At 40.2% G+C, this 24,777-nt stretch overlaps 1 protein-coding gene across 1 annotated transcript in view; it reads right to left on the minus strand.

The window, feature by feature from the left end:
- SAMSN1 (SAM domain, SH3 domain and nuclear localization signals 1) overlaps positions 1 to 24,777 on the minus strand; it is a 37,665-nt gene that overhangs the window by 2,044 nt on the left and 10,844 nt on the right. Inside the window, exons 2-7 of the mRNA XM_009327787.1 lie at positions 17,056 to 17,127; positions 16,320 to 16,475; positions 14,142 to 14,262; positions 12,565 to 12,716; positions 10,027 to 10,233; positions 8,849 to 8,999 (exon numbers count right to left, since the gene is read on the minus strand). Of these exons, the coding sequence (XP_009326062.1) occupies positions 8,849 to 8,999; positions 10,027 to 10,233; positions 12,565 to 12,716; positions 14,142 to 14,262; positions 16,320 to 16,475; positions 17,056 to 17,127 (859 nt within the window). The remainder of the gene's footprint in view (positions 1 to 8,848; positions 9,000 to 10,026; positions 10,234 to 12,564; positions 12,717 to 14,141; positions 14,263 to 16,319; positions 16,476 to 17,055; positions 17,128 to 24,777) is intronic.

Here is a 24,777-nt window from a genome sequence, read left to right on the forward strand (position 1 = left end):
CTTGAAGAACTGTAGAAACAGAGCTGGTAATATACACATGACTAGATCATTATCTTTTGTCAATCAGAAACAGAAACCTCAGCATCAAAGAACTAAAAATATGATTACATGAGTGTAACAACATCTAAGTTGATGTTGAGGTTGGCTTTGATCCTGCAGTATGTTGCTCAGAGATGAATGCCGGAGACTTTGGCCTCATCCTTTAGACTGAAGTCCTTTAGGCTGTTCACAGGTGCAGCAGTCACCATGCGTGGTCACCGTGCCCGCAGTAGAGATGGCAGCTTTTCCCCTCCCGCATTCATGTATTCCAGAGCCTGCTCACGCAATTAATCATGTAGCCTACTGCACCTTGTTTATAACACATTGCATTATAGATGTTGTGTCTTTTGAATGTAACCCCTGCCATTTTACCTACTCTGTGCATGTGTAGTGAGATATAATGTGCTGGTCTTCCGAAGTGCTTAGCATAAAGATGTGGTAATCAGTTTTTCTAAAGCACTGGACTTTTCAGTGGGAGTGGGTGGCTGATGGAAAATACCTAAGCTTAGCTTGCTATCCAAAAGGTTATTTTCCAAAACACAAAGGCCTCAGAGAGAGCTAAGATGCCTAACTCCTGCTGTATGGTTTTTGAACACTGTTCCAAAACTATGTAGAAGCAAATTATCTTGCAAATAATTTGTCCTTGTTTAGCTGCTGTATGGCTAATCTGTTCAAACTCAAAAATCTGCAACTCAGCAAGAGTATCGACAGACCTCTCAAAAAAACCTCAACAAGCTGGTGCCTTGCAGACAGGATATACCTGTATATGATGAATCTAATATATCTTGTGGTTAAAGTTTGTGTTCATATTTTCTGGTTGTGAAATACATGATGTTTACTCACAGTAAATGTCTTGAGAAAACAAGCTATAAAATATAAAATTTTTACTTTTTTTTACTTACATTTTTCTGTTTTTTATTGTCCTCCTGTAACTGTATTTTTAACTTCAAACTGTGGCTTGCTTTCCAAACAAAGTATGAGGAACAAATCTCACAGGAAACAGGTGGTTTTACCCGAGATTTTAGCCCTTCAGAAAAATGGTACCTTCTTGCTCTTGCAAAGAAAGTTCGCTTACTTCACTTGACTTGTTACTCCATGGTTAAATATTTAGCTTGCAATCTTTAGTCAGATTTAAGCTGTCTCAATTCAAGTCCAGGCAGAATGGAAGTCCTAATACATGAAGGATTTTATCCTTCGTCAAAATCTAAATCTAGTTTAGCTCCCAGAATTATAAAATTTCTACAAGGAAAATTCATACTGACATTTGTTTCAATTGTTGGAAGTTATAAGATTTGGTAAGATGGGAAAGATTTTAAATTTGGATTTTTTTTTTTTTTAAATCTTGTGTTGTATAACAAAGAATAAATTAGAAATGAAAAATTGAAATGTTGCACTCTGAAAATATTGAAGTGGAACAGCAGGAGAGTCAGTACCTTTCTTCATTGTGTGAGATTTCAATGAACTTGTTTCACAAAGCATTTTGGTATATTGAGAAGCATTTTTAGGTCTTGGTGGAAGTCTTGTAGATTCATTTGGACTGATTAATTCTGTTTAATATTTTCTAACTTTCAATTGCCTAATTAAGTTAATAAACTAATCTGATTTTTGAAGGAAAGAATCCAAAGTCTCAACTTAGTCATTTTTGCATTAAGCCTGAGGTTATAGGCATAACCTGATGTATTTTAAAAAAAAAAAAAAAAGATTACTCTAAATATTTTCCAAGGAATAGAAGTCCCACCTTGTTCCCAAATAAAATAATGATTAATTGCACTTGCGTGAAAGAGTACACCTTTCAGCAGATTTAATTGATATCTGTAACTGTTTGATCTCCTCACTTTACAGAACACAGTTTGTCATGTCGAATGTTATCTCTCTGTGCAGGGAAAATATTTGATCACGTAGGGTCCAATTGATTTCTGATTTAAGTCAGGAAGGAATTACAAAAGGCATTACACCAGTGAAGGTATTACTGCTGCTATTAGTAGCAACAGAAGTAGTTTACCACAAATAACAGCAGATGCCGCAGTAAAGCCTTGTCTAAACTGTGTCATTAGGTCCTCGCACCCGTCCCACCGGCGCCAAGATGACCCAGGTCTTGGTCGCTGTGGGGTGACAGAGCTCAGCCGGTGGCTGGGTGAAGTCCTTCTGCGCGGCTGCAGGCAGGGCTCCCCTGCCCTTCGCTGTAATTCCCTCATCAGCCTAATGCTGCTTGCTGGTACTTTTATTAGCTTCTCTAGCATCATCCGCTGCCCTGGCAAGCGGTGACCTAAAAAGTGTTAATCCTGTTTACATTTTCAAGGTCAAAGAGGAACCTCCATCCACTTTTTGTTTGTTTTACAATGGAAAGAAGACCAAGTAACTAGTGGATTAAAAAGAAAACGCAGTTTCAGTCAGTGTATTAGTGCCCTGTAACTAGTTGTGATAATCTGAGTAGCTCCTATGTGAAAAGCAGATCCTAAATTCTTTTGTAGCAATGTCTTTCCCCTGTGTGTTTCAGGGAAAAAGACACAGACAAGCTTGGAACTGAGACTTTTTTAAAATCTGAATTTAGGTCCGCTAGGAGAATAAGAAGTTTCTATTTAGAAAACATACAGAAATGTAAAACTTCTGTTTCTTCCCATAACGCTGGAAGAAATTTTTACATGAAAAACTGAAAACCAAAAATGTTCAGGTGTTTGAGACAGTAATAATATTATATTTTCTATTTTTCATTCTGAGCAGAAAAAGTTGAAGAACACCCCGCCCCCCGTATTTAAGAAGAAAAGACTGAAAGCAAACTTTGGCTTTTTTTTTTTTTTTTCCTCTCTTTAAAGCAGCCTTAAAAATTATGCGGTAACTACTAAACCACTTGAATAGGATACTGCGTATTATAAATATATGTAGCCTACAGCTTTAGATGTTGCTTCACGAGAAAAGAAACCACGCCCTTTTTTTTTGCCTTTTTTTTTTTAGCTTTTGGGTCTTGCATTCAGTTCTACTTAATTCCTTCCTCTAACACGTACATGTTCAAGTTCCACATTAGTAAAGGTAAGTTTGCTGTCTTAATCTTTTGGACATCAGAAGAAAGATACAATGCACAGGAAACAGGAATTGATAAAATTAAACTGCCGTTAGATGTTGCAGAATCATCAGAAATAGCTATCTTATCAACAAATGGAAGTCCTATCATTTTTATACAGTAAAGCAGTTTCATATAAGATAAATAGCTTTCAGTCACTGTTGTCTATGATATAGCCAGAAGAGTCCAAGATATGCATCATTTTGACACATATATTCTAATACTACTTTAGACGGTAGGATTATATTCAGACTTCTGAAAAAAATGTGAGGCCTTTAACCTTGGTAATAGATGCGTGATGCATACTTATCTTCCTCGCTATTTAGATCTTTGAAATGAATATTTGTTATTCAATGAGATAGATGTGCATGACACATGCAGGGATAGATCTCTTTTTTCTTTCACCAGCTTCTTCCCCTTTTTTAATGAGTTTAAAGTCCTGATGAGGAAAGCACTTTAAGCTTAGGTTTAAGGCAATTCAGCTCAAGAATGTACAGAGGTCAGACTGACTCCTGTGTGGTTATGTCAGTTTAAACCAGATGAGTGGCAGGAGGCTTGGATTTTGTCTTGGAAAAAAAGAAGGTCACCCAGCAGCAAGCCGTACTTCATGAGCGTGCCCTCCGAGAGTTTGCCTTCATGAGTTTTGCCCAGAAGGAGAACTGGGCTAGGAGCACAATGCTTTAGGCTGTCACTTGTATGCCTTCCTGGAAGGTGCAGCATACAATAACTAAATAGAACGAGGTGTGTCTTCAAGGCTGATGTTAGACCTCCTAGGTACGTATGAAGGCCATGTATCGACCTGTAGTGCCTGTATCAGTTAGATCACCTAAGTGTTCAAATGAAATGAAAACTCACAAATCAGAAAGGATTGTTTTGAAGCAGTGAATGGTGATACTTCTTGAAAAAGCAGCAGAGAAACCTGAAGTGGTTCTGTATACACATGCAATACTTTGGGGACTCAAAGGAGTAAACCTTTTGTGGATATTTACAGGCATGCAACTTAAAAAATTGCACTCAGTGAAGTCAGTGGCATAGCTTTTCTGGTAGGGATACTGAACTGATGTGAGAGGAGAGTCTATGGTGAAAACAGAAATGAGAAGGTTCTTTTTTCTCTAAAATCTGGAAGCAAACAGATGTGCCTGAAAAAAGGTGGAAAATACTAATACTCATGCAAGGATGAGCTTCCTTGGGAAATCTGGAAATACTATGTCCAGGTCAATGAGTTGTACCACAATACAGAAGGGGAGATTGTCTTTGAGCACTGTTTGACCTTGACATGATACTGTGTAATCCCACATACTTAAAGGGACTGCTCAGTGTAAAATAGTACTCTTGATGCTAGGTCCTCATGTGAGGAATGCAACTGAGAGCTGAAAGTTGTGTCCTCAGCTGTCTACTGTCTTGCTGTGCAAGTACAATAAATAAGGAACAAGCCTTATCTGGTACTGGCAGTGGGATTTAGAGTATGATCTGGCACTTAGAAAGTAAGATAAGGAAGTGGATTTGGGGAGATAAGCATAAAATATTACCCTCAAATTGCACATATGCACCTTTTTTCTTCTGTAAAATGAACTGTATGCACATATCCAATGAAGTCTAATTCTTCTTTAACTCAGAATAGCTTTGGACTAATGTAACCCACTGGACTTGAGGAATGAACCTCTTGACTTACATCATCTAAGTGAGAAGAGAATCAAGGCTATTTTGCACACACAAAAACGTGTGTCCTGGGAAGCGGTCAAGAAAAAAGTTCCAAACTTCTTTTATTACTTTATTCATTAACCATCCAGCAACTGCTTCACTTTAAAAATAGCATCCTACAAAAGCACAGACATCCATCTCCTGTCTAGAAGCCATCTGGGAGAAGAATGGAAAGCTATTAAGAAATACTTTATGAAAAAGAGCTTTTTTTTTCATCCCTAACCATGAATTCATGGAAACCAATCATTTTGTCCCAAATATATAGGTCTGATCAACATACAGAAAATCTAAAAAGAGATCTGGGAAGGGGGGGAAGGTTGTGAGGAGCTTCCAAGACCTTGCAGTTCTAGGACAGCCTTGCTACGTGAAGTACTTGAAGATGGTGAATTTGGCCCTGGACTCCCAGGAAAGGTAGAAAGAAGATAGTGCAGTACCAGGAAGAAAAATCTGCTTAAAAAACACTATGCGGTAGCATTTGCCAAATAAAACTTACTTTTTAATTCCTGGTATAAGATGGGTAAAGTTTTTCCTTTCAAATTAATTCAGGTCTAAGTCAAATGTAAGATGAAAAAATTCTCACTGCCAGAAATCCCACATTTTGGACAGCTTTAAGAAGCATATAATGTGGAAACTATTGCTGCAGGTCTTTTGGTTAGAAAACTCAATAACTGTTCATTCTGCAACATGAACTATATAATCATGAATATGCGGCATGAAGAAATGGCTTAGTATAACATACAATAAATGTCAAGAAAAAGCCAAGGAAAGAAGAAGAAATTAAAAGCCCTGTAAAAAAATCTGGACATTTCACAATATCAGATATCACATTAAAGAAATATTAAATCTTGTTTTACTACATTTATAGTAGAATCTAGTAAAATGAGGCTATGTTCCAGCACGCTTGGCTGTTCTGAATAATAGCAGAGTCACAACAACTCAGAAACCCTTGCATTTCAACTCTGGACCATACCTGAGACTCCATCCATTAATCAAACACGTGCTTCATGGAAGCATGAATGTAATGCAAAGACACGGAAGTATTCCAAGCTCTGTGAGAAAGATGGGCTTAGAACAGTAAATATGGTCTACGGCCTTAGTATATTTTTTCACAAAGCTTATAAAAAGAGTGAACTTTTACCTGGAAAAGAGCTGAACTTATATCTAGATTACTCTTGGCCAGTAAACAGATTACCTTGTAGCTGTGGGTAATTATGCTGCTCACTTCTAAGCAATGCAGAAAATCAATTTCAATTAAAAAATCATTTATGCTGGACTGAGTCATGCCCATTTAGGAAAAAAAAATATTGACCTGGGAAAGTTCAGTTCAGATGCAGAATTCACTTTTGCAGTAGCACCCAGCTCTTTCAACCCAATTTTCCAATCGGATTGACAGAAGGACAGAGAGGTCAAATGATTTGGACGAAGTCAGACTCATGCTGAGCTTATCCCCAAGATCATCTTGACTCCCCATCTTTCGTTATAACGACTTAACAGATAGCTTCTATCAATTTTAGTCTTTAGTATCTTCCTTTTTAGAGCAGGTTGTTAAATTCTGTTCTGTCCCTACCAGTCATGTGACAAATGCTATGAACCTTTGGCAACCAGACAAGGCAAGGATTTGATTCAGTCCTGATTCAAGACAGTATCCCAAACCAGGAAAATATTTATGTGTGGCTTACCTTAAAATATACATGAGTCTTTTATGAAACTCAACTAGACTTAAATGAATGCTTATAGCCGGCATGATATATAAAGACGTCTTGGTTCTGGTCCCTGTGAGTATTCATAAATTCTGGGAATATTATTTTATTGAATTTGAATACTAGAAAGATTGGCTATACCTATCTAAAGTGGATGTGAAGCAAATATTAATTTCATCTCTTGATCTAAGATTACAGTGTCATCACTGATTTTGTAGCATGGGCCACTTTATAAGATTTAATGTTATTATTTCCAGAACCGTTACAAGAATTTAAACTATTAGACTACTATACAGATAACATCAGGGACACTGTTTTGCCTGGAGAAGTGCTGCCAGTTAGGAAGAACCCTATTTGGATAATTAAGGTAAATTTATTAATTTTCAATATATGGGACATGTAGGGACCTTGTTAGGTTTGGTCCTTGCACAGGTATATGTAGAATATTAAGTGTTAAGACACCTTCAGAAAAAGAAAAACTTGGTGTCATCTTCTAAAAAGGTTAGGTGTCTAAGGCTGCTTGCTATGCTTTTTGTTACACAAGGAATATAAATAGTAAACCATATCCTCACTACTCCAGAATAGTTTGACGCTCGTGTGGTCTGTTAAAAACCATTAGGTTTTGGGTTTGTTTTTCACACAGATGCAAAACTGCAAAATTACAATCTAGCATTTTTCTTTTTTGTGTGTGTGTGTTAAATATTGATATAGAAGAACATGCACAAGTGCAAACATACACAGGTGCAGAAAGTGCAGCAAGACTACTTACCAAGAAGTATACACAAGTATATGTATACTCAGTTTAAGCACAGACTAGTGAAATGAACGTATTTTCAGATGATTTCCAGCTAGATCCCTGCAATACAATTCTTGGAAAATGTAACCTTTTTTTCCTGGATTCACTCTTTCAACCACTACTTCTACATAGACAGCACTTCAAGAGTCCTTTTCTAGCCTGTCATCTCACAAAGCCAGAGACCAGAAGGAACTACTGAACCTGGTGGGCAAGGAAAACCCTTTTAATGCCTCTCCAATGTGCTTGCAAGAACCTTACCTTTCCCTGGAAGCCAACTAAGAACAGGAAAGACTGCATGTACAAATGGGGTCCCGAAAAAGCCCAAACGTACAGTAAAAGACAAGGTCAGCAAAGACACGAAGAGGGAGATTAAAGAACATCTGCATGGAAAGCTGAATGAATGGGGTAGCCAAAGACACACTTAGAAACCCAGAGGGATTTATGTCCTGAAGCACGTAGGGTATATATGTGCATGCAGGTATGCACATACATATGTACATGTGCTGGAGTGAGAATTGGAAAGCTACCTACCTACTGAGGAGATAAAGAGTGGACACCTGACAAGAATTGATATTAAAATATCCCAGGAAGACATTGCTTTTCCAGGTCTCCCTTTCTTTCTTGCAGATGCTTCTCAATTGCAAGCGCATATTTGATGAAATGACTGCTTAGCATAGGGGTGAGTATGCACGAATATTAATGAAGAGGAAAACATCTCCTGTTTTGCCTGAGTGTCTAATTAAGTAGATGCTTAGCTGTAGTTTCTAGGAATTTGACATAAATTATTTAAAATTAGAAGTCAGGCTGGAAATATCATTAAAATATCATGAGAACAGTATTTTCTGTTCTGTATCCTAGCTTTTCCACTCCCAGGAGCAAGTGAAGAAAACATAATGGTGATCAATACACATACATATACACACACGGTATGATCAGCTTTCGGAAGCTTACCGGAAACTCAAGTCAGATTCATTTTGAGAAAAGAATGCAAACCAGCTATTAGTATATGTTTATTTTTTTTACAAAACCTTCCTACAAAAGAAACTGATTTGGGTAAGGATTTAAGTGTGGGATGAAGTGAGGGAAGGAAAAATTGTATTCTTCTGCAGAATGATGTTTAAAAAAATTTAAAGAATACTGTAGCTATTTGAAGTAAGCTCTATTTTGGTTAAGCCACTGCTACAGAGTTTGAGAGGTTCTATTTTCTGCTCTTGCACAGACCTTGTGACTTTTGGGAAGTCACTTTACCTCTCTGGGGGTTGGGTCCCCAACCATAAATAGGGTTGTTCTTAAGCAATAGTTGCTACCAATCTCTAGTGTAGGACCTATAAATAAGAAATTTTAAATCATTCATGTGTTACTAGTATAGTGATCATATACATATCTAGAAGAGTTGTGCAGTTTGCTATCTGAACAAATAAGAAAACCATCTGACTCCATGTTTCATATTTAAAAGAAGAATCATTTAACAGATCAGTGTGAGAATCACTATTTTTTTAAATGTGTTTCTTCAGTTAGAACTTGCACATGACTTAACAAAGCTTAAACACTTACTGTCATAGTCCTGTAGATTTTCAATTGCTAATAACAATCTTGCCCTGTCTTCTGGGTTTGAAATATTTAATTCAATCAGATGGCTCTCATGTAGATCCTTTAAGTCCTCTAGAGTTTCATAGCCATTTAGCAAGAGGGTTGAGGCATATTCCTACAAAAAGAAACAAGCAAATCCTCTCATGTAAACAGTCACTGTGTTTAGCAGAGGAATAGACACAATTTCTCTTTTACTTTTTTGTCAGGTTGAAATGAGCTCCATTCTCCAGTCTGATTGACCTGCCTTTGGCATAAAACCAGATTTGGAGAGCAAGGGACGTCAGAGGCGGAGATGCCTGGGGGTCCTCCTGGCCATCCCAGCATCTATGCCCGAGTTCTCTAACAGAGTCCGGCAGCAAATTGGACCAGGACAGAGCTCTGCCAGAAATTATTTAATCTGCTGAGCGTCTGGACTCTCGTGGGTCACCCCGTGAGTGCCTCCCATGCTGGGTCCAGGAGGGCCTCTGAGGTAGGGCGTGCTCTGCCTTTGCACAGAAGGAGCCCTTCGCTATAAGTGAGGGTGAGAAGCCGAGGGAGCCCTCGGTCGTGCTGTGTCACGGATGGTCCCCCTTGAGCTGTATGTCGACGCAGTATGAAACTGCGCATACTCCAGGGAAAGGAGTGTTTGCATCAGCACCAAAGCAATAACCGTTATTAAAAATGTTACCTGTAAATCATGACCTAATTACGCTTTGACACTCAGTCAAGAACTAGGGTTGCGGAGAGGGAGAGAGGCGCAACATGAGCATAGTGCAAAAAGGCTATTGCTCCCTAAAGATCACGAGAAATTAGAAACCCAAATTCTAAATGTTGGCGCTGGAGTCAGACTGCAGTCCTGTCCCTGAGGTGCCCACAGTCACACACCTCCTACGCTTAGGCACACAATTGCAGTCAGGTTACGGTGACTTGACAAGTCACCGCTGTGCCTCTTTGAATGGAGTCTCTTAGCCTAACCAAATGATGTGATAAAATGCAGTTCTGTAAGCCACTCATATCAGATAAGACAGACACGAAGCTGCTTTGCTTTGCTGACATCAAAACTGCTGAAACCTGCCTTTCTACTTCTGCCTGTAAATGACATCCAAACCTGAGCGCACAGAAATGAAACGTTTCAAATACAGCTGGGAAACGCATTGCCTGACCTGCAGGTGGACACAATCCAGGAGCTCTTGCAACGTTTTAGGCTTGGTCCTTTTGCTTCCTCTGTGCGGCTTTATCTTTCTGGGTGCGGCTTCCTCTTCCAAGATAATATCCACATAAATGAACTTGAAGTTTCCTACTTTGTTGTTCAGCATGCCTGTCCATATGCCCATGGGGGTTTTACAGATGATATCTATAATGTCTCCTTTCTAGAACAATTAAAAAAGCACACCACTGCTTACACATCTGGTTTGTTACATGTAGCTTTTCCGCTACAGACCAAAACCAGCACAGACAGCACAGAGTCTTAACTAATCAGTGCAAAGTAACTTTTTAAAATCACCTAGATTTAGCTCCTCCGCTTTTATAAAATCCCAGCAAAATAATTACAGAAAATGGAGTTAGTCCTTGCCTCCAAACCTTTGCAAAGGAGAGATGAGCATAAGCAGCCCCTCTCACCATTTTTGTGCTCCACTTGATCCCTGAAAAGGGATAGGGTTGCATCAGCAATCAACTTTTGCCATGGATAGCGGGCGTAGATTTGGCAAAAAGCAAGGGAACACTGTGAGGTTATTTTCCAAATATGTGCCAAATCATTTACACAATAATCTTATTATCCAGCATCTGAAGGGTCTTCAAAAACTGATAGCTGAGCTATGTGAAAGGTGGACTCTTACCCATTTTACAGTAAAAAACACTGGCTACATTTCTCAAAGGCAATAAAGAACATTTAACTCCCTTAATATCTTCCTGTCTGTCCTTCCCAAAGGACTGACAAGTTTTCCCACTATTATTAACACAATTGACTGAGAAAATAGTGGAAGGCACCTTAGCAGACAGACCTAAAGGCTTCAGCTCTCCACACTTGTGCATTCACTCACAAATGTGAGTGCAAAAAAGAGTGACAACACAGCTACTTCAAGAAGGCTTTTTGGTAAAGGTGTTGCCAGCCACGCTGTGGGAACCAAGGTCTCAGCTCAGCAAAACAGTCACTCTGAATAATTCTTGTAGAAAAAAGGCTCCCTTGTAAGTCATACCCCCTACACAACTTGCTCCCATGACTGCAGAATTGAGTCCTCTCTTCTGGGCAGGTACCACAGAATTTAAAAAATGTTGAAAGTCTTTAAAGAGTTACCCAACAAATCCCCGTGTACACACACTTCATTTGGCATTCTGTTACAAAGTTAAAAATCAGTTTGTTAAAATATGTTAAACAACTCCAAGACTTTCGAATCTTTCCTGGTCTGGTCAAGAAACTGCAAGTCAAGTGGTCACCCTAGTTTTGGTACAAACCCAAGTATGAAATTGACTGTGTTCCAGTGATCTGGTTTTGTTAGAATATAGAGCTCAGAGCTATGAGCACGTTTGAAATGGAAACTAAACAAACATTTTTTTAAAGCTCTATAAGCACACATTTTATTCTACACACTCATGGAGGCTCAGGAACTTCAGACGTGGATGCAGATCAGGATTAGGCAGTAGCTCTAAGCCAAGTTGCAGACGCACTTTGAATTCAGATTCAGGGTATTGAAATTTTGTGAGATAAATTTAGGGGATTTCAACCCTAAGTATTAGTTTATAATTCTAAAATACACCGCCCCAGTGACTAAAAAAAGGAACCTATGTGAGCCTGCAGACATTTGCCATTTCAAGACCAGTTAAACTGTTTTGAAAGAAATGCCCTAGGTGTGGGTGGAACTGGAGGGCAAGTGGTGAAGACTGCAAGTACTGGCAGAGCAATGGCTGTAATGTAGGCCAGGGAGGAGGAGAGGGAGACTGCAGTGAGATACAGGTGAGGATTTTGACAAAAAGAAGAGGCTGTGAAGAAGAAAAGATGCTGAAGTGTGAATGTAATCTGGATACGAAGGTGTTTACAAAGAGGGAAAAGAAAGAAGTCCAGATTACAGACATGAGTAGTCTGAAGGATGGTGATATTGAATGTATCTGTGCATGGAAGGAAAAGAAAAGGGCTGGGCTTTTTTAGTAATGTTCAACGAGGCCCATGTCTGGAGCTCCTTTTTCTTGCTCACACAGCCTGGACACCCCTGCCATGTTGTCAGGGCCAGAGAACATTCATAGTTCAAAGATATGCTGAAAGAAAAGCTTAACGGAAAAGCAAACTGTTTTCATTAAAGACAATGGGTGCCACTGAGCTTTTGATATATCCTAGTTGTGACTGAAAAAGCTGTGGAGGCAACTTCGTATCCCATGAATCTCGAGTTTTTCTTACTCCAGACCTAGTATGTGGGAAGCAACATGTATTTTACTCTGAGGAAAGCTGTGGGTGGTATCCAGGTAGGTACTACGATGAGTTACCTACCTGGAGTCTATGCCTTAAAAAGCCTTTAACAGCAGTTGGCTTTGCAGCATTGTCTGAACTAAGTCCTTATAGAAGCATTGCAAAACCAGATCGGCTTTGCTTTTAGAGTGTTACACGTGCTTAACAGTTAAAAATGCATTAGTAAACATATTCTTCACATGTAAGAAATGCCCCCCTGGCATTCTTACTGGAAAAGAAGAAGTCCTGGTTGTTGACTTACCTTGATTTTCAGAGAGTCGGTGTCATAAGGACTTGGTGTGAAGTCGGTGTGAACTTTGGCTCGACCGCAGAAGGGCCCGCTATAAGGGACTTCGTCATCAAACCGGAGGCTGTCCCTGTTGCTCGTTCCATCTGAGCAGCTGGTCACCCCACCTTAAAGACAGTCAAGTTGAGAGATCTCCTGCACCAAATGCCCAGACGTGCAATGCTGCACAGCAGCCGAGAGGAAAGTGTTCAAAAGCACAGAATTAGAGAAAAAGTGTACTCTTGTCTGGTTTTGACACATTCTAGGAAAAATACATTCAGTAAAAAGCATACTACAAGAGACAGAAGAAAATAGGTAGGAGACCTTTCATTAACATCTTCCCTACAACAGTCTTTTTCTGGTGATGATACTAATAGACTACATATTTTACTTACAGATTTTTTGAAATATTACCTCTGCAGATTAATAAAATGTACTCTAAAAGTGCAATTTAGGGAATTAATTCTGCTGAACTTCTGTTTATTCAGAGAAATGAAAACAAGTACTATAGAAGTTATTTTATTTCATTACAGAGCTAGCTGAAACATCAAAGGAACCTGCATTGCAGAGGGAAATTTTAATCTTATCAACATTTCTGCCTGTCATTTTATCCAAGTTGAGCAATAAAATATCGGCAGAGTAATTCAAGCAAATTTGAGCAAGCTCTGCAATATCCCATCCAAATATGTTTTTAGATAAGAGCAGCAGTGTGTTGGAAGTAAAGCCCAGATACAATTTTCACAAATCACATAATAGAAAATGATCATAAAAATGGTTTTGTTTGAGGAGATTGCTTAAGTGCACAGCTCCGTCTCAGGGACAGATTAGCTACTAAGTGCAAATGGTCTGGACTGCAACTCGAGTCCCCACTTAGGGCTCACGTGGTGCCTGCAGTGATGGCACAGCAACGTCATCATGGACAGCTGTGGCCTGTTGCCCAGCAAATGTCCACAGCAGAGCAACAGATAGAGAGGTGGAGGCAAACTCCACTTCTCATCAGAGATTCATCTGCTCTCCGACTGAGACTACCCTGTTGGGGGAGGGTTTTCAGTGCGTTTGCGGAGAAGCAGACTGTGTCTCTCTGCATCATGACCTGAGGCCGTCAGATCAGGGCCCCATCACCCATCATCTCAGAGACACCTCTCACTTTGTCTGCCTCACATCTGCAGGGCGAAGGATGGACTTACAGCCATTACCCCCAGAGAGGATGCTTGTGTGGCTGCACCCAGTGATTGCAACCCGACGGGTGCCAGCACCATAGCAGTGATAACCCCAAAAAACATTTATGGCATATATACCAGCAACATCCCCTATAATCCATGTTATTTTTTTACTTCAGTTAATAATTCCACTCTTAAAAACACTCAGCTTATTTCTGGAGAGAGGTATGTCTACCCTAGCTGCCACCCATTTAATCAAATTACACTTTTGTTTGCCAGACTGAAGAGCTCTCTGCTATCACGTTTTTGATCACCAGCTCTGATACCTCAGACTTAAACAATAACAATATTGATCCTGTGACTGAATAAGAAGTATGGATATCTTGTACTTACTAGATGAGCTCTGGCCACTGTTCAGACTATAGAGACTTTCCATAGAGTCACTGGCTTTTAGGGAGACCTTCTCAGTGTGTATTCCACCACCAGGATCACTGTCATCTTTTCCTTCTTCATTCTTTAAGACAAAAATCAGAAGTTAGCCACCAAGAGATGCATTTTAGACAAACATTTGTTTTTTTCTTTTAAATAATCATTGGAGATTATCTCATCATTACACTTTATTAAGAACCACTCTATGAGAGAAAGCATTTTAGAAGTTGATGCCTGGTACTAAGGATGCCCAGCACCACCCCTAGCACCTTATGATCTTGGAGAAATCCCCTGTCTCCTCTCTGCCCCACTCACTTCACTCCGCTCCCACTCAAGCAGCTAAACTGATTCTCCATCTCAGAAGACTGCAATATACCACAGCAGCAACAAAGGCTTGTAATGGGAAATTCGCAGGTAGCCAGATAAGGTGTTTTTTCTGATTGTCTCAGAGGAGGAAGTATAAAGTTTAATTCTGAAAGCACATGGTGAAGCGCTAGCTGACGCAGCTGTGTTTTGCATTGAACTTCTGAAAATCATGGGCGCTTGGCGGCAGGCTGGCACCCAAGCCAGGGCATTCTGAAGACAGCTTGCACACACGTACGGCATCGGTGTGTTCTAGCACCATGCTCACCACATTGCCCGACCTACACATTGGCCTCAAAATCCAGTGCATTTCGGAATTAAGAGATGCAGGTTTCTCTCACAAAATCTAAGGGTGTATGAAATTGGCCCCTTGAGTTTATAACATTAAATCACACCTCAGGAATCACAGCCTATTCAAAACAATAAGATCCATATTTCAATCACAGGTAAGTTAGGGGTGACATAACAACTAAATGAAATAGTGATGAGCTTTCAAAGAAAGGAATTTCTTCAGCAGATTTCATCACCTTGTCAATGTGCGTGATACTCTGATGCAACTGAAACGCCCTGCAGTACTTAGGATGCTATGTTATATTTGGGGAAATATTAATTATTCATCAGTTGGCTGATGAAGTCAAGCAAAGATGACAGTGCATGTATGAAGTAGAGACCTATACAGGTATGTTTAAGGCATAGCATTGAAATGAAAGACCATATTGGTTTTCAACAAGGACAGCGCTTGTTACACCAGTCAGCAGCATAGCCCATAGATTAATCAGTGGGCTGGTATTGGTGGTCGTCATCTCCTGCAGGAATGAAGATTATGCTACACATGTGTCCAACCAGATAATTCATTGAGTTTCTGTCATGTGAATTGTTGCTGTAAATGTGCAGAAGGTAAATGTTGAAATTCTGATTTTTCTTTCTTATAATACAAAAATCATGGATTGCAACCTCTCAAATTTTAGCAAAAAATGCAAACTAAACTAATGAAATAGGAATCCTTGTCTTTGACCTCCAAAAACTGTCTAAAGGTATCCTGTGAAACACTATTTTCTACTTGTGAAGTTTCTTATTTATTTTCCCTACTTATTTGATATTGACACATGTGTGAGATAGGATGCAGACTACCTAGATTTTTTAGGATGATTAAATACGACAAGTCCTCTTTCCTTATGTTTTTTAACATTTTGAACTCACTGACACAACATATTGAGAAAACAGGGTTTGCAGTATGTGAAACATTATATATTTTTTATGTTTAATAAAGATAGGTTCACTAAGATTAGATAAGGTAAAAGCAGATAAGGCATATGAGTTGTCATGCTCTAGGATGCTGGCTGACCTCTACAAAATGAACTTTGGAAATAATTCTTGTACTGAAAGATAAGGTCTTCTAATGAAGCATTTTGTACAGGTTGAGTATCAGACTGCCAACGGGGCTCATCTGATACTCCCTTGTGTCCACATCAGGAGATTGCTTTGCGATGCTTATACAAATGCTCCTTGGTGACAAAGCAAAATTAAATGATGTAAAACTCCTATGTCTATCTTGGGCCCTTACTGTGTGATGCTTTAATTGTATATGTGCATGTGTGTGTACATTAACATGCACATGAAAGGGTACATACTAAAAGCTGTTTTAGTTCAGTATGTGTTACCATGTTTTTATGGATTGTCATAACTGATGGCAATTGAAACATGAACGGGAAAAATGGACATAACATTTTTACTTCACATGTATTATCATCAAACACGAGATTCTTAAGCTGTATTTACCATCTCCTCAGAGAGTGCCTTGATGTACTTTTTACCCATCTTTTTCTTCATGGTAAGGGAAATGGCTCTCATCTTCTTACCCAAACGTCCTCCATTATTTGCTGCTTTAGTTTGTACTGCATCTCCAATGTCACTTATAGTCTCCAACTCAGATATCTGATTCAAAATAAAAAAGTAAGCAACAACTCACCATGAAAATGAAATTCAGTGTAGTGGAATAGGAATGACAGAAAAATATTAAGGACACCAATGCAGTTAGGATGGCAAAAGTCAGTCATAGCCATTTTCCTGGGGGAATCGTGTACCTAAACAGGTTTGCAGCACACCGCCATATGTGTGAATGACAGAAAGAAAATATATTTTATGCTAGAAAATGTTGTTTCCCATTGTTTATTGTCCTTAATCCAAACAAGAATTGAGGGGATTTATGCAGGTTCTTGAAAACAAGTGTGATACATCTGTGGGTTACGTACACGTGCCTGTTACCTTGGGCACGCACCAACCTGAAGTGCACTTTTGTCTTTTTGAAAAATTGTTTCTAATCTTCCCATCAAAGTACCAAAGTTTAGGTGGGATTCTCTTGTTCATTTTGGCAAGGGCTCAATCACCCAGACAGATCCAGGTACACAAGCAAAGTTCTCACCAGTGTAAAATTTACACAATAGTTTCCCAATGTTTTTGCATAACTGTTGTGGGAAGGTGAACTGAAGAAAGTAAAACTCTGTGTTATACAGACCTCAGCTGAATCATCTGTCTTTGATACCGAGTGATGCCTGAAACGGTCAAAGCTTCCAAAGCTGCTTGTGCGCTGTAAAAAAAGAGAAGACAAACCTTCACTCACTGATGGTGTTTTGTTCTGTTATTAAGACTTAAATACAACTGTCAAGTCACCTGTTTGTGTTAAAAACTCCTCCCAGATCAGTGGACCATGGACTACTACATCCAGCTAGAAACAAACTAGGAGGTGACTACAGGGAAAAAAAAATTGTGACTGTACAGCCAGAAGCAGAAAAATGAATAAGCGAACAAATACTGCTTCAAATACTAACTAGTTCATGGATATGATTGAGTCCTTTTACATCTGTTTCACATTAATTATACACAGATATCTTTGAGTTACTTCTAGGTAAGATTGCTGTCCGTGAGCTTAGAAAAAAAGGTGTTTCCATAAATATTATACGAGCTATAGAGTCGGTTATGGTGGTGTCAACTGTGGCAATTTGTACGGTTTACTTTCGCAGCTGGGGAGACTGTTTACGGTTCTTTACCAACAGGAATCAGTAAGGACCGCTAAGGATTATGAATACATTTTTTCCAAAATGCATATGTTGCAGAGGGAGTAAGTAACAGAATAATCAGGCGGGCCCCATGTTTTTCTTCCCAATCCCCCAACTCAAAAATCTGATTTTTAAATGTGCACGGGTACATTTTTTCCCTGTGCCACAGCACGTAAGAAAGGCTGTTTCACCTGAGCTGTGCATTAAGAGGCTGTGAATGGATCGCTTTTACTTCCTTCTAATTTTCACCCTTTCTGTGTGTGGATAATTGACATGGTAAGGAAGGAAGTGGTACAGCAGATTTTTGAAGAGAGGTCACACAGAAATACCTGCCAGACATGCCCAGGCAAAATTGTCCGACTCTGCACTGCCCATGGTGGCAAACTGCATAAAATTGGCATTGATGACAAGTCAGAAGTCCCTTTAAGCGTGGCCCTAATAACAGCCAGAATTTGGACATTTATCAGCTCTACAGTGTGTTTAAGAGCTTGTGTTTATATCTTCACCAATACTCAAAGCTAAATCCAGAACGACTCCTTTTTTTAAAGTTCTTCACTCTTCCATACTAAATGAAAGTCTTTTAATGCAGTATCAGGTTTCTTGAAGCAGGGTTTACTGTTATATACTATGCAGTATCATCTCAGTATATTTCTGAGTATTCAAAATCCCCTCTGGAGGGAAAAACACTTAAGTGATTTCAGACTACTTGGTTACAGGTTTTCCTGTATTTATTCATCCATTTACCTTGCCCACGTGATTTCAGCCAAACCAGTTCCTTGCTCCATTGCTTTCCTCCCCTCAAGCCACATGAGCCATCTTTTCATCTTTCTAGATGGTTGCTAAAGGGCCCATTGTGCCCCCTTCCCCTGGCATCTCCAGCTACCTCCTTTCGCTCTCCATCCCCGAACGCCACAAGCCGCAAAAAGGCCTGTGAGCTCCTGGCTCTGCTCTACCATTACAGCTTTCCAATCTTCTCTACCAGGTAAGAGTTTTCACAAGGTAGCCTCAGAGGAAACTGAGGTAGACCATCCTTTGGGCAACAAAAGAGGAGGAGAAAAGGAGTGGTTTAATAACTGGTCTCACTGCCTGCCTTCACGCTGCAGACACGCTTAATGCTGGCATGAACCTGCTTCCAGAGAAGCTAAGGAGAAATCTCTCGGTGGTGGTAAGAGGAGCAGAACTGCCCAAACACCGAGCGCTGCAGGGAACACCGCCCTTGCTGCGCCCATCCTCCAGTTCCCTACTCAGACGGCAGGGTTAGTAACGCTGCGGGAGTGCCGTCCTCTGGAAAGCTGGAAAAACAAAGACCTGTTTGAACCGAGACCTAAGTAACGATTTCAGCTGCTGGCAAGTTTCTGAGTGCTGGTACGGCCCCGTACCTGTTCTGCCCACAGCTATCAAGCTGCTGTTTGCTGCTCTGTCTCCTTAACGCTCTCCTCTCCTGGCAGCAGTTAGTCCCCTGCGGGACTCATCAGTAGCCGCACAGGGTGGCGAGGTGTCAGTCAGGCTTCGCAACCGTGATCTTAAGGAAGGAGTTCATCAAAATGATACCGGCTACACGGAGCACACACATACCTCCCCTGGGTGTTTCCATCCAGGTAGGACCCCATCTTATTCTGTCCCCGCTCATAAATCACAGGGTTACTATCCATATTAGCTCCTTTATCTCTTACACACAATCACTTTTAAACTAAAAATAGTTTGCGGAGGGAAAAAAAATATGACAAAGAAAAGCTACGGGAAACCATGTGCAAATACTTTGTCTTGAAGTCTCCATTTGAGAAGAAGAAAATCAGCATCCCCTGGAACACAACTGAAAATAAAAGCTCCTTGCTGTTTCTTTTGCCTGTTTTCTCACACTTATTTATTAACCAGCTCCCCCCCTCCAAAAAAAAAAAAGAAAAATTAATGTGGACATAGCAGTGGGAGAGGCCTGAGCACAGCCAGATAGAAGAGGAAAGTGTACCCATATTTTGGGTCCATGTTCTAACCACTGCAGCTTAAGAGAAGAAGAAATAACTTTTTTTTTCACTACATTTCTGGGCCCATCTAACCTGAAAAATAATTCCAGCCAAAGGTTATTTGAAGAAGCTGACCCAGATTTGTGAATATTTTTGGACAAGTAAAATGACATTTACTATTCGCTGAGGGGGAAAAAAAAAAAAGAAAAAATCACACAGCTCTCATCTTAATTGATTGTAATCTCTCTGAAAATCTCTGTTGGCTAAACATTGTGGTTTATTTGTTTGTTTTTAGCCTGTGAAATTGAAAAGGACAATTTGGATTGTACACTTTAATTTTATTTAAAACTCCCATAAAGGACTTTGCTATTAGGTAGATGAACAATATCCTTTGACAAAGGGTTAGCTCAATAGTATGTTATAAAAACACAGCCCCAAGGATTATGGTTCTATTAGGCAGGATTAACACCTTTCACTGGCTTGTCAACCCAGCCAAATGTGCCCTGCAGTGTGGAGCGGGAGGGATAGAAAGAGGGAGGCTGGGATTCACAGCAATATTGGGAAAGTATAAAATAGTCTCACACAGCGGTCTCTAAACATACACTGACCTTTCTGCTGCATTCAATCACTTCAAGATGTCTAGTAGGAATAACTGTATATTAAAGTGCAGATGTGCTGCAAATACTTTAAAAGGAACAAGAGGAAAAACATTGTTTATTGTTGGTCTTACCTATAAACAGCTTGAGCACAGGGAAATCAGTTATTCTTTTTCGACCCTTGAAACAACCTTATATCCTACATGTGCAGAAGCCTTGGGCTATTTTGTAGTGTACTTCAATGTTGCTTCATCCCTATTAAATATTAATAAGGGTTACAGGATGAGTTCCACTATTCTAGATAATGGTCTTGTTGCACTGGAGAGCACTAAATAGGGCTGCTTCAGCAATTCTTTAAACTAACTTTTTCCATTAAGTAATCAATAGCTACCACCTTTTAAAAATGTATTCAACCCCATTATACTGATAACGAAAAGCAGATTTAGGAGCTCTGGGCTGCAAAGGGAACAGGACTATTACTTTCAGTAGTGTTAGTCACTGCATTAGTGTCAGAGAACACCTATTTTGTGAAGATACAGACAGGCCTTATTTCCAGGTGAAGGGAAGCTTTTAAAGTAAATGCAAAGCTACTAGGAGAAAATATGCTATTGACTTTTGATACCAGGATTCAGCATCCTATAAAGTTAAATGATTTTTCTGGCTGGATTCATGCAAGAGCTACCAATGGATACGTTAAGCAAATATGAATTTGCTCAGTAAAATCTAATGGAGGCATGGGCAGGGGAAAAACACTTTTATTTTCCCACACAAAGACCGATCAAATAATTTCTACATATCAATGCATTAACTTTCATCCCTTCCCCTTTGGTACACCAAATTAGCGTAATAGAGAATATCAAAGGTGTTTTTCAGTATTTTAAACCTTCTTCCATCTTTTCCTATATCTTAAATTCCCTGAAATCCAGGAACTTTAAATAATCATTTTAAAGGGATAAGTGCTATGTAATTGCTGTTTATTTTAATTTGGACAGTCCACAGTTGGTGATTGGGTTTGTCTGTAAATAGCCTATCATTTTCCCCAGAAAATGGTATGGTATACAAATAGAGAAAAAACAACAAGAGGTTCTGCAATCCGCATCTTTCTGTTATAAAACATCCTTCCCTTGTAGGGCATATCATAGGAGAAGTCAGTTAGTTCTTATGATAAACTAGTCAGAGCTTCTCCATATCTAAAGACAACCTTTGAGACAAAACTGACTACAGTTATCCTACTGAATAATCATTATGGGTGATATTCATCTCATATTTTCCTTTGGACAATTCACACTGCTCAGAGATCTGGTTCCGTGCTGTGAGAAATTCTGGCCCATTATGTTTTGCTTCAAGTCCTATTCAAAATAACTTTTAAGGCCAGCATGACGCAATGGCTTTGTACTGACTGTCTCGCACAAGTAAATCTCTTCAAATTCCTCCATGCATTTTCATTTTTAGCTTCCATTCATCCTTAGACTACCCAGACCATGTAAGCTGTATAGGGGCAAACGCAGTCACTGGGAGTAACGAAAAGGGAGCTCAGCATGTTGCCCAATTTCCTCGCCTGCCACAGACACTTGTATTCTTCCCTCTCTCCTCGGAAGAAGCCACGGCAGCTCCCAAGAGGACAGTCTATGCTTGCTGCTTTGATTGATGGAGATAAGTGGAGCTCAGGATTGATTCATTGCTTCTATTCTCTGATGCTCCTAGTTCCTTCAGAAGGAGGAGACTACTCTGAGAATGAAATTAAGAGTTACCAAAGTAGGGATGAATATTGCCACTCTGCTAGTTTATCTTCTGGCATTGATGGTCAAAGAAATTGTCTCCTACTTTCCCTGAAGGCAAGATAGCAATTTTTAGCTTTTGGGATGTTCTGTGAAAAAACAACAACAACAGCGACAAAACCCCCTTCACTTCTGGATATAGAGTGAGAATTTGCATACAAGATTCAGTAACTCTCCAAAAAGTAATAGAGAAGCAAAAAAAGAGAAGACATCGTGACCTCCCTACCTCAGGGATTTTTTCCTGTTTACACATTAGTTACACATATAGAACTTCTGACCACTAACCGAGCTATTAATATAACTTTATAGCCCACACGAAACATGGCCTAAACCTTGTACTTCACCAGTCAAAAGCAATAAAGAAGATACAGCTTGTTCTTGCTAACTCAAATAGGGCAATCTACTGAAATGGCATTTTTAACTGGCTTAAAAATGACTCTATAAAAGACTGGTTGTTATTGTGGTCTGGAATTCAGTAACTGCATGGAGGTGGGGAGAGAGAGGAGCAAAGTGGTCTTTGAACAAAACTGCCGCCATGAAGCCTCAAAGCAAACGCCCTAATTTTAATGACGGAAAATGACTGGAAAAGAAAAGCTGTATAAAATAATGAGTTAATCATACTTAACACTCCTCCAGGTCAACAAACTTCACTCTCCAAAGTAAACACCGAGCGGCTGTTTTATCAGTACCGCTATCTGGTACCAGCCTCGGTCTCTCAAGCCTGAACCAATGCTGACACGAAACACGTAGTTCCCGATAACCCAGCCCGCACGTCAGAGTTTCCACTAGAAACTTGGTTCTCGAGTGCTTTCAAAGGGCACCTCGCGCAGGGCGGGCGCCGGCGCAGCTGAGAGCAAGGGTGAAGCTGGCGTTCATGAAGTTAAACAGGGGTGAGATGGTTTGCGAGGTCTGTAAGTCTTCCTCAGGAAGAGGCAAGCCACATAGGAAGTCTGAGCAAAAAGGCAATTTCATCTGGCAAAAAATGCACCATGTTGATTAAACAAGTTTGTGAGGAACTAAATAAGGAAGCAATTTAAGAAACGTTGATCTTAACACTAAGTTTTTTGCAACTGAGTGTTGCAAAATGCGCAAGGGGGGAGGGATCTGACTCCTCTTCCTTTAAGTGCACATTGACCCTGAATTTTGAGTACCATCATTCCTGCCCAGCTGCTGCAGAGCACTTGCAGTTCCCGGTGAGAAAAGTCACTCCAAGTGCTCTTCTAGCAGTCTGTCCAATTCTGGGAGTGTGCACACAGGTATTTGCAATAATTATGTAATTAAGACTTTATTATTTATATGACATTTAATTAAAAGTGACTTTCAGTGGCACAGAAAACCATGAAAAGAAAATGACTTTAAAAGAAGGTTAAGGATGTGTGACAAACTCAGAGGAGCTATGAAAATGACAGTTAAGGACTTGGCATGATGTGCACTTCTACCTCCCTGCTATCCTTTTTTACCCTTCATTTACACATGGGCAGAAACATCGAGGGACAAGCCTGGAAATCCACCCTCCACAGAACCATGACTTCAGCAAAGGGGAGCGCTGTCTGAGTAAAGACCGGTTAAACACTACCTAAGCATTGCAGGTTTTGATCTTTAATCCCTCAAATACCAATGTCTTTCCTCTCCTGAAACTTTCTCCTCTCTGAACCAGATGAATTCACAGACGAATACTCATATTTTAAAAACGAATCACCTTGCTTTAATTAAAGTCCTTTCCCTGCTTACTTATACAGCATGATTTTATTAGTGCTGTGTGTTATCTAGGTCCTGACTTTGCAGGGTTCAGCTGGATTTTTTGTGCGAGAGAAATTACTCACGTGTGTTTGCAGAATGGGCTTTAAGTGAAGACGAAAATATATATGTCCAAAGACGAGCCAAGAAGCATGTAGCCCCCGAGGGCTCAGTTTTAAAGGGAGCCCCATGCCTGTCCAGCACACATGGAGTGGGGCAGCTGGCGTACTCCCCCAGCGAAGGTGGGAATCTCCCGCATACGACTACCATGAATGCTCCCACACCAGAGCAGAAATGGCAATAAGGAACCTACTGCCTCGTCGTGCTATACAAAGACAGCATGCAGAATAGCGCGGGAAGACACAGCATATCCGAGGGCTTTGCTGTTCCTTTCAGCAAGCCTGAGAAGGATCCACAGCTGCCAGCTGCAGCATGTTCGCCTGCCAACCCTGGAGTGGAGCAGCAGGGGACAGGCAGAAAATACTCCTGCCTGGTGTGACAGTGTTTTGGTCAGAGCCTCTGCGACGCAATCGTTGTACCACAGCCATACGAGATCCTCTACAGGGGTTATTTCGATGGCAGCGAGAGCCTCCTTGCCTCTCTTACGCTTTGTTCATGCATGATGTGAGAGCTGGTCCTGCTCCCAGGGAGTCGCTGAGAATGAAAGGCAGCTTTCTGCATTCCTTGCTAGGGAGAGGCACATCTTCAGTGGAAGATGTTCCTTCAAATGACCTCCCAGAGGGAAACAAGATTAAAAAATAACCTCTAAGTCACAGTTAAATCTGACTGTCCCAAAAGCTTGTTTGGTTTTTCTAAAGAGTAAGCAAACTTTAGAAAACCCTTATACAAGTTTTACTGCCGTCCTGCAGTCTTACCCTTGACAACAGGTAATGACCAACAATAAGCTAATTCTAAGAAACTTGGAGGAGGGGGGAGAAAGAGAGTTGGCTTTTATTACTTTTAAATGAGTGTTTGATACATCATGTTGGTTCCCCTGATTAATGTTCACAGCAAACTCAGCCATTGGAGTTGTAATGTTTCTGCAAGCTTCCCTACAGCAAAGCTTAGCCATTAATTCAGTGGCATATGTCAGCTCAGCAGAGCAAGGT

The sequence above is a fragment of the Pygoscelis adeliae genome, unplaced genomic scaffold, assembly GCF_000699105.1.
Source record: "Pygoscelis adeliae isolate BGI_AS28 unplaced genomic scaffold, ASM69910v1 Scaffold14, whole genome shotgun sequence".
Classification (NCBI taxonomy): domain Eukaryota; kingdom Metazoa; phylum Chordata; class Aves; order Sphenisciformes; family Spheniscidae; genus Pygoscelis; species Pygoscelis adeliae.